At 37.8% G+C, this 10,018-nt stretch overlaps 1 protein-coding gene across 1 annotated transcript; it reads right to left on the bottom strand.

The window, feature by feature from the left end:
- Positions 1-8,836: 8,836 nt before the first annotated feature.
- LOC125824280 (uncharacterized) lies at positions 8,837-9,724 on the bottom strand. The gene is made up of 2 exons (XM_049503626.1): positions 9,193-9,724; positions 8,837-9,105 (listed from the first exon to the last, which is right to left on the bottom strand). The coding sequence occupies exons 1-2, from the start codon at positions 9,722-9,724 to the stop codon at positions 8,837-8,839; spliced, it is 801 nt and encodes a 266-aa protein (XP_049359583.1).
- Positions 9,725-10,018: the final 294 nt, after the last annotated feature.

A 10,018-nucleotide genomic window follows, 5' to 3' on the forward strand; every position in this document is an offset into this window, starting at 1 on the left:
GTTATTGTTGATCATATGACGAAATCTTCTCATTGCATTACTGTAAAGGTTTCTTATTCGATTGAAGATTATGTTAAGTTGTATCTAAAGAAACTGGTTAGGTTGTATGGGGTGCCCCTATTCATTACTTCTGACCATGGTACAAAATTTACTTCTGAAATTTTGAAGTCTTTCCAAAAAGGTCTTGGTTCCCATGTCAAGCTTAGTATGACCTTTCATCCTCAAATTGTTGGACAAATAGAGCGTACAATCCAAACATTGGAAGATATGGTCACTTCCCTTTGATTGAGTTTGCATATAATAATAGTTTTTATTTAAGTATTGGTATTACTCCATATAAATCTATTTAGAATAGGAGGTGTTGATCCCCGATAGGTTAATTTGATGTGGATGAGGTTGCTTTGATAAGTCATGAGTTGGTACATGAGGGTATGGAGAAAGTTCGACTTATTAGAGAAAGGTTGAAAATGGCTAAAAGATGACAAAAATTTTATCCCTATGTTAGACGAATAGATCTTCAGTTTGATATTAACGATTGGGTTTAACTGAAAATTTCACTAATGAAGGGTGTAATGATGTTTGGTAAGAAATTGAAGCTTAATACCTGTTATGTTGGTCCTTATCAAGTGTTGAGGGGGATAGGCAAGGTGACTTATGAATTAGACTTGCCCTCCAAATTATCGTCGGTGCATGCAGTATTCTATATATCTTTATTGGAAAAAACTCTTTGTGATCCGACATCAACTGTACCATTAGAGAGTTTCTATAAAGGAAAATGTTTCTTTTGAAGAAGTTATGGCTGAAATTTTGGATCGGAAAGTTAGAAAGTTGATGAATAAAGAAGTTGCATACTTGATGATATTTTGGAGGAATCAAATGGGGGAGGGTGCCACTTGGGAGGCTGAGGCCGATATGATGTCCCAATATTCTCATCTCTTTCCCTCTAATCCTACTCTAACTTGAGGTATTCAGCCCGTCATTATTCATTATTGCGGATTCACGTGTTCTAGTCAGTCTCATGTTTCCTTATGCACGCATGCATGTTTTTTTGGAAAAATCTTGTAAGATATATGTTAGCTTCGAGTCAATTTTCTCTTCGATTATGTGCATTTATATGATTGCATGAATGTTTGGTTGTTAGATATTTTCCCCTCACCTCTTAATGTTTCCATTAGTACTATATGAGGATGAATGTTCCCAAGGGAGAGAGATTATAATACCTTGAGTTTCGGAAGATGGAAAAGGTTGCATGAATGTTGTTTATTGGTTCAGATCTACGAGACTAGTCTACAATTCTTAGAACTTATTAGAGGTCGTATACTAGTCTCATAGATAGGGAAATTTTTGAAAAGTCAAGTTTCTGTACTTTTCTACGAGTGAATAGGATGGTCTGTTGAATGATATACGAGTCATAGATAGGTCTCGTAGGAAGGTCCTAGACTAACTGAATTTAAGGGTCAAAGTTGATTTCTTTGGTTGGGATCTGCGGAACATAGGTCCAAACCGTAGAAGAGTTTTCGACAGTTATTTTAGGGGGTTTTTGGGTCTTTTCAAAAATATTTTAAGCCTATGATATGTCGTTTTACCCTCTATACTAAGAACTGTATAAACTTTTAAGCCCTAAATCTACCCACTTAAAGCCCATTGTCCTATTTTCCCCAAAACCCAACAAAATTCATTCTCCCAAATTCCTCGCAACCTAAGAAATAAGTAGAGGCTAGGATTCACTCTAAGGTCATCAATTCATAATTCATCTTGGGCTTTGAGTAGAAATGCATGTCGGTATTTACTCATTGAGTCCATTCCATGGAGTCCCCAAGGTTTTCAATTTCTCAATTTAATTTCAATTGATCAGATTTGGGCTCCTCTTAATTCTCCATGGGTTCTATTAAAATATTATTTTATTGTTGTTTTTCAAGATTCTATTTGTCATGACCCGAGCCTAGACCCTTGAAGCGGCACGGCGTACTCGACCCCGAAGGAGTCTCATATAAGCCTCATAGCATATTCATTGCAAAAGATACTTAGAAATAGTGCGGAATTTGAAACTTTTCTTTTTTAAATACAACATTCGAAAACATTAAAAGCAAGTGGAAGTCTATTGTCTCACATGGCCGTCTAAACAACATACTTGAAACAAAATAGGGTCACGGCCCCTTACAATCGAAGTCTTAATAATAGTCTATTACATGAAAAGAAAGGAAACATCAACTACTTGTCCTTGATCTATGAGGACATACCACTTAGTCTTGGGGAACTCAAATCCAAGATTTACTAGAGAAATCCACTCAATAGCCGAAACCTACACTTGTAGTAAACATAGAAGAAGAATGGGTGAGCACAATTAAGTACTAAGTATGATAGCCATGCAAAAACATGCTTAAAATGGACATTTTGTTTTTGAAAGTCATGGTATATGCCATTTTGATAAAACTTCATGAAAATGAGTATAAGAGGAATAATATTCAACCAGAACCAACATACAAGTCATTGAAACACATTAGTACATAATCACATTTAAACCATTACGTTCACATTAAGCCCTCATCTCAAGTAACCCTCAAGCTATACTTTGTGCAATGTATGTATAGCATCCCATACCACCATCCACGCCAAAGTACCACCTTAAGACCAACAAAAGTGAACTTACCATTCAACCTTTCCATCCTTACACAATACTCATACATAAGAGACATAAACATTCCATAAGCCATATCATCACATAAGGACCATCATCTAAGACAACTCTAAGTCATACTTGTGCAATGTATGAGTAGCATCCCATACTACTACTCACACTAAGTAATCCTTGAATGCACCATAGACAAGACACATTCATATTCATTAAGTCATGATGAATGAAGTAACTTATAATACAATCCAAGTATAGCATGCATTATCTCATTCAAGAATAAGTCACATTCTTCATTAGCTTCATTTCATTAAGAGCACCTTCATTCATTTAGACATTAGATCAACATTCTTCATTAACATCATCATAAGAGCAAATTCATCACACTTAACATTATAAAGGAACACACCACAACCTCTCTCAAAGCCTACTTGTGAATTACATAGATGGCGTCCCGGTAACACCACCTACACTAAGTAGTGCATTCTTAAGAAACCATAGTTCATTAACATTCTTTGTTAGGGTAAGCCTTAACCGACATAGACCATGTGAGCAATTCATGGAATCCCAATGTCACCCTCACCTGATAAGGGATTCCTACTTGCCTAAGGTAGGACCATTGTTTTATAGCTTAAGTGGATCCACTAGCTAGACCTATGTGGGAACATAGTTATGGGATAGGGAGATTGCTACTAGATACCCTGCCTCAACTCACGGATGAGCATCCACCCCAATTTATATCAACTCGGTGCTTAGTATTATTCCCCACAGAGTACTTAACATTCATTACATTAGTTCATTATGGGATAAGATATTGTTACTAGATACCCCGCCTCAACTCATGGTTGAGTATCCATCTCAAAATCAATATTCATTCCTTGGAAAGCTCTTAGATTCAAGGATGAGAATAGCCTTTCACCTAAGATTCCCCTTATTTTGATAAAGTCGTTTCACAACAAGTCATTATTATTCATTAAAGTGGAATTGAGAATATCCTTTCAATAAGTACCTCATCGTTAACATAATCATAGAACTTCGTTCATTATTCATTCATGACTGTGTGTAAGTATGTGAGAATAACCTTTCACATACAGTATCATCATTGACAACACAATTACATTCTAAACATGATCACATTAAGCTTATTGGATTCACATTTATATACAAAACATCATGATAATAACTCAATTCCTCATACTATGCCCTTCAAGGCCATGAGGCTCCAATCACCTACACTCCAACAATTTACTACATTTAAGGAATGGGTAATTATATAATTCAACAATCTAAATCAATTTATGCATAATCCATCAACATTCATTCATAATCAACAAAACCACTTCATAAAGGCACAATTTAGAAATTGAAAGAATTCATGGATTCATAGAGTATTTTTATCATAAATCATCAAATAAACACTATTACAATCATAATATGTCATTAGAAACCATTTGAAAATGTTTGATGAAAGACCCCATGAGATTGAGTAAAACCCTAGGGTTTTTATTCTAGAAATCACCTTTGGAATTGGCTCCTTGAATGAAAAGTTAAACAAGGATGAATACTACCATACCTTGCCATTGAATCCCCACGAAATTTGAGGAAGAAACACCTTGAATCCTGAAACCCTATCTTCAATGGCTCCCTTCTCTTTCTTGAATTTTAGAGAGAGAAATTTGTTAGAGTAGATGGGTCTTCATTTAATTCAATTTGTAGTGACTTAATTGAAAGAATTCAAGTCAAAAAGGGTTTTATAGTTACTATGAAAGGAATAGAATAATGAGGACCCAACTTTGGAAAGAACTAAGGACCCACAAAGTTTGAACATAAAATTCTGCACCCTACCCAACTAAGCTCACCCTTTTAACCTCATGGCTCGCCAAGGGCACTGGGCGACTCGGCAAGTGCACCCTTGGCTCACCCATTTTTCCAGTAGGCTCACAAAATGGGCAGTTCACTAGGCCATCTAGGTGGCTAATGGGCAATTACCCAACCTGGTTGGCGAGCTACAACTTAGCTCGCCTTTTGTTCCAGAATCTAGGCCTAAGAGACAGCCTACTAGGCGACCCCAAGTGCAGTTTGGCGTATCGCCAAATCACTTGGGCGATCAAGTAGTCCCCATCGCTAAAAGGTCCATCAAAGAAGAAGGTTTCTTTCACTCTATCTTGCTAGCAAAGGTCCTTACTTGCACCCTAGACTTCTTCCTTGCTCAATTAAGTTCTACAACATCTTAGACTATCACGACCCGAGAGCACCCCCAAGTTGTAACATGCGTACTCGATCTCTTTGAGGTCTAACACTTGCCCTTAGCAAGCAATCATCGCATTCGGTAATAAAAACCATAAGGAATAAAAACACTTTTTAAAACAAATCCATAATACACATAAAATCTTTCAAATGTAAAAAAGTAGAATTTCTAAGTCTAATGTACCATCTTAGACAAAAATAGAACATCTTAGGGACACGGCCCTTTACAACAATAGAAAAATATAAGTCTTATACAATTTCTAAATGGAAATACTAGAAAGATAACAACTATGTCCTCGAATATGTGAGGACATACCAAGCTTCTTGAGAAGAATCAATATCCCAAGCTTCCTCAAAGGATCTCCACACTTTCCACCACCTACACTTGTAATAATAGAGAAATATGGAATTAGTACAATAAGTACTAAGAATGATGACCATGCAAGAAAACATGCACAACGAACATTTACAAGGAATGTATGCTTTAAAGACCTTCTTTAACAAACCTTTACACACACAAACGTAAACCCACGTTTCAAGTCACCATTCATAAATAAGACCATATTCACCTCATTTACAACTCAATTAACACAAGTGTACACTACTTAAACAAGATAGCAAAGTAATTCCTTCTTTACTATTTAAGCCTCTATGTCAAGTGACCCTAAGCCACATTTAAGTGAATAATGAAGTGACCGCCCATACAACCTCTTCATATACACTTAAGTGTTCCTAAGAGTTACCATGGACAAGGGTTTTCTCATTACATTATAACATACTAAGTCAACATTCTTTATAAAACCATTTGAGAGACACACAAACATATAGGGGACAATAACATAATAGCCCTAAGGCTTAGGGAACTCACTTTAGCATCTTCAAAGCCGACTCGTGCCATGTGTAGATAGCATCACATACTACTACGTACACGTTGTTAAACCTATCCAATGCTAGAGTGAACATCCCATATGATGGATATAGGCCTTAACCGACATAGACCACACTAGGAAGGTATGTAATCCGGAGTCTATCCTACTCCGTGGAGGTTACTCTACTTACCAAGGCTAGAACTAAAAGCAACCCATGTTGGAACATGGTTTAAGAGACGTCCAAGGATGTTCATGGTGCCTAATCTCATGCTCAACTAGGCCACCATCCTAACCACAACCACTCGGTGCTTAGCCTTGGTTTCCATAGAGTAATTTCATTCACATATGTGTACTAGAGAGGGTTCATTTTCTAGTTCAACAAAATAATAGTACCTCTTCCCAAGAAAGTCCCCATTTCTTAGTCATAGCCATTCTATGTTCATAAGGATAGCTCATTTGACTTTCTAAGATAAAGATTCTCATGCCGTTCCGGCTCCATCTATCTCTAAGTCTATCATTTCACTCAAGAAGTGAACATCACCCTAAAGCCCATCCTTCAAGGTTATACATTTGCCTAGTAAAGCTACACTCATTAAAAAGGCACTATGCCTAAGTCTACCAATACAAGTCTTGGCCTAGAATTCCCATTTTAGCATTCATACGAGGAGCTCCAATACTAAGTCATACCCCAACCAAACATTCACATATATAATCAAGCTTTCATGATACAAGACAAGATACTCAAGTCTAGCATATGAGCTATGGCATCATCTTATAAAGACTCATCATAGTCCATTATCACCACATATCACCATTTCAAAAGAAACATGCTTTCACATTAGCATAATAACACTTTATACAATATCACATTAATACCATTAGAACATCATCACATTATATATTCAAACAAACTCTACATATAGCTTCATATAGGACTTTACATATAGCCTCATATTTGTATAATAAAACAACAACATAATAACACCAATATAATGCCCTTCATGGCCTCAATTCACAGAAATACCACACAAGAATAAGATATTACACTTCCACCAAAGGTGGATTCAACCTACCAACAACAATCAATTCAATAAAGAGAGTTCAAGCTTTCCTACCATAATCCAAAGCCATAGTCAAAATCACTAAAATCCAAGCAATCACCATTACTTCACCAATAAGGCTTACCATCCTTAATTAACCCATTATCAACAATTAATCATGAATAAAAATTAAACAACACAAGAGATATCAATACAATTCACTGTACACATAATTCCATCAACTTTGAATTTATAGAAGTAGACCTATTTCATAGCAAAATTCAGGGTTTTATAGAAAACAAGGGTTCGTGGAGTATTTCATTCAAAAACCACAAACAAACATCAATTTATCCACATCCAAACGTTTCAAATCATTTTCATGCAAGAACCCTTGGTAGAATTCAAAACAAGTTTTAGTCACTTTTTGAAAACATTGTGAAATCCTATCAAATTAACTCTAGTATGAAGATGAGTCCCAGATGAAGAGCCACCATATCTTATTATCAAGAATTCCCAAGAAATTTGATGGAGGAAACCGTGAATTCGAAACCCTTGCTTCCCACACCTTTTTCTTCCTTTAGCTTGAGAGAAATATATAGAGAAAAGAACTTTGGGGTTTTTGATTAGCGTCTTTGAAATAAGAAGTTAAAGGAAGGTTTTAAAATTTAAAACTATTTATTTTAAAGATATAAACCATTTAAAACCAACCCCACATGATAATAACATTTAAAATAAATTACCCAAAAGTCCCTAACTGAGGCAGCCCTGTCAGGGACCACGCCCACTTGGAAGGGTCGTGAAGGGCACCACGGCTCGTGGTGGTGCCCGTTGTCCCTTGACCAGTGGGCCTTTCCACCATGTCAAGCCCTCAAGGGGCCAAGGAATCTTCACAGAGGCTCCCACGATCTGTGGTGCACACCATGAGTCATGGTGGAGCTCGTGAAGATAAGGCAGCACCTAGGCAATATTGCCTTGACTCCCTTGGGACCAAGTGAGCTTCACGCCCAAGAATACGGACCGTCTAGGGCACCACTGGTCGTGGTGGTTCCCATGGTCTTTGTGGCACTGAGCAGCCAACTTGGGACAACCTTGGCCTTTTGGCTAAGGTTTGCCCCTTTTGGCTTGGCTCCTTGTCCAGCACCCTCAACCAACCTAGAGTAGGTCTCATAGCATAGAGTCTAACACGTGTCTTGACGTTGACTCCTTAAACCCCTTTTCAAGCAAGACTAGGGCAACATTACACCAGTAAAACATATTAGCTCAAAAGACTAGTCTCCGAACGTCATGGTCATCCCTTGACGTTCGACCTCAAAACTCTTCAAACTAAACCTTAAAAGCCAAAACTCTTCATTTTAACAAATTACCAACTTCCAAAACACATGCGAAGCTCTAGTTCATTTTATTTCATTTTAGGGTCATCACAATATCCCCCACTTGGAAACATTCATCCTCGAATGACACTTACAACCATAAAGGGTAATGACTTCAAAACTAGCATCCCACAATCATGGATTCAACATTATAATGATTCACATAGTTAAGAGAAACATCAACTCCACATAAAAAGCTCAAAACACAAAAAGAAGGTAGGAACTACATCTACAAACTCGTTATGCATAAAAACTTAGCTTTTCTCATTAAATTGGAGGAACTTCCTTCTCCAACCAATATTATTTAGACATCATGCAAATTTCCCATAAAAGCACAATTATGCAACATTTTCAAGAATACACATTTAGGCATTTCATCCTAGAGGCATAACAACATGAGGGACAAAATTATTAAAGCTCTTTTTCTTATGTAAACATAAACTCATGAAAACATGCATAAGATAAGGAGACCATGAAAACTCATTTTACTAGACTCCAAAACATGCATCATGCTACTAGAAACTCTCTAAGTCTCAAGCTTGAGTAGAATAGAAGGAAAGAGACAAGGACATCAATACTCTCAAAACCTTATTATTCAATAGACCATCCCTCACTTAGAAGGAACCCAACTAGACTATCATGAACAACACATAAGGACTTCATCACAAAATGAAGGAACTATAACTTACCGGCACCTCCATTCGGATTGGCCTCCTTGTTAGCTTGGAGAGCATAGAAACGAGTCTTCTTTTGATCATCAAGATTTGGGCCACCATGTGATGCTTGCTTGGCCTCCCTTCGTCTAGCCGTGAGGGTGGGACAATCTCTCACCTTGTGATCATTCTTCCCACAACCATAGCATCCACTAGTACTGGCTAGACACTTCCCAAAATGCTTCTTTCCACAAGTGGAGCAAGTAGGCTTAGCAAATTGAGAACCACCACCTCCTTCATGGTTAACCTTAGGACCACTTGAGAAATCTTAATTTGGAGCCCTCTTCTTAAACCTAGGTTGTCGTTTATCCTCATACCTACCCCTTTTTAGGTCTTTCCTCATCCTAGTCATCTTGGACTCCTCTATAGATTGAGCACACACAACAAGCCTAGAGATGTTCATGTTACCATGGAGCATTGTCGTACGGCATTCCTCTTTCACCAAGTCAAATACATCGGTAACAAACCTACTCATCTCCTCTCTAAGGTTAGACACCAAAGATGGAGAATACCTAGACAACATAGAGAACTTCAAAGCATAATCCTCCACACTCATATTACCTTGCCTAAGATTAATGACGTCCTCAATTTTGCACTCCCTTTTCTCTAGGGGAAAGTACTTACCTAAGAATGATTCCTTAAACTCCTCCCATTCTATAGGACCCGCTTTCTCCAGCCTATTTGCCTTCCATTGAGTGTACCAAATTTGGGCCACCTCCTTCAATTGGTATGAAGCCAATTCCGCTTTCTCTCTAAAAGATACACCCATAGCATCCACAATTTTGAAAATCTCATCCAAGAATCCTGGGGGATCTTCTCCAATTCTAGAGCCCAAAAAGATAGAAGGATTCATCCTCACGAAGTCTCTCAATCTTGGGGCCGCGGTACTCTAATTAGCATTTACCCTAGGCCCCACATCTCGGTTAGCTTGAGTCGTCATGGCTTGAGCTAGGGTTAGAAAAGCCACCCTAATCTCTTCATTAATCATGGTCGGGGATCAACCGAAACCTCATTCTCTTGTTCACCCATACGGACTTGGCCAGCTTGAACATCTTGGAGAGGAACTTCCTTATTTCCAATTTCTTCTTCCGCTCTCCTCGGGTTAGCCCTCGTATTCATTTCCTATAAACACAGGGGAATGATTAGG

The sequence above is a fragment of the Solanum verrucosum genome, unplaced genomic scaffold (genome assembly GCF_900185275.1).
Source record: "Solanum verrucosum unplaced genomic scaffold, falcon-dt-bn FXZP01000068.1, whole genome shotgun sequence".
Classification (NCBI taxonomy): domain Eukaryota; kingdom Viridiplantae; phylum Streptophyta; class Magnoliopsida; order Solanales; family Solanaceae; genus Solanum; species Solanum verrucosum.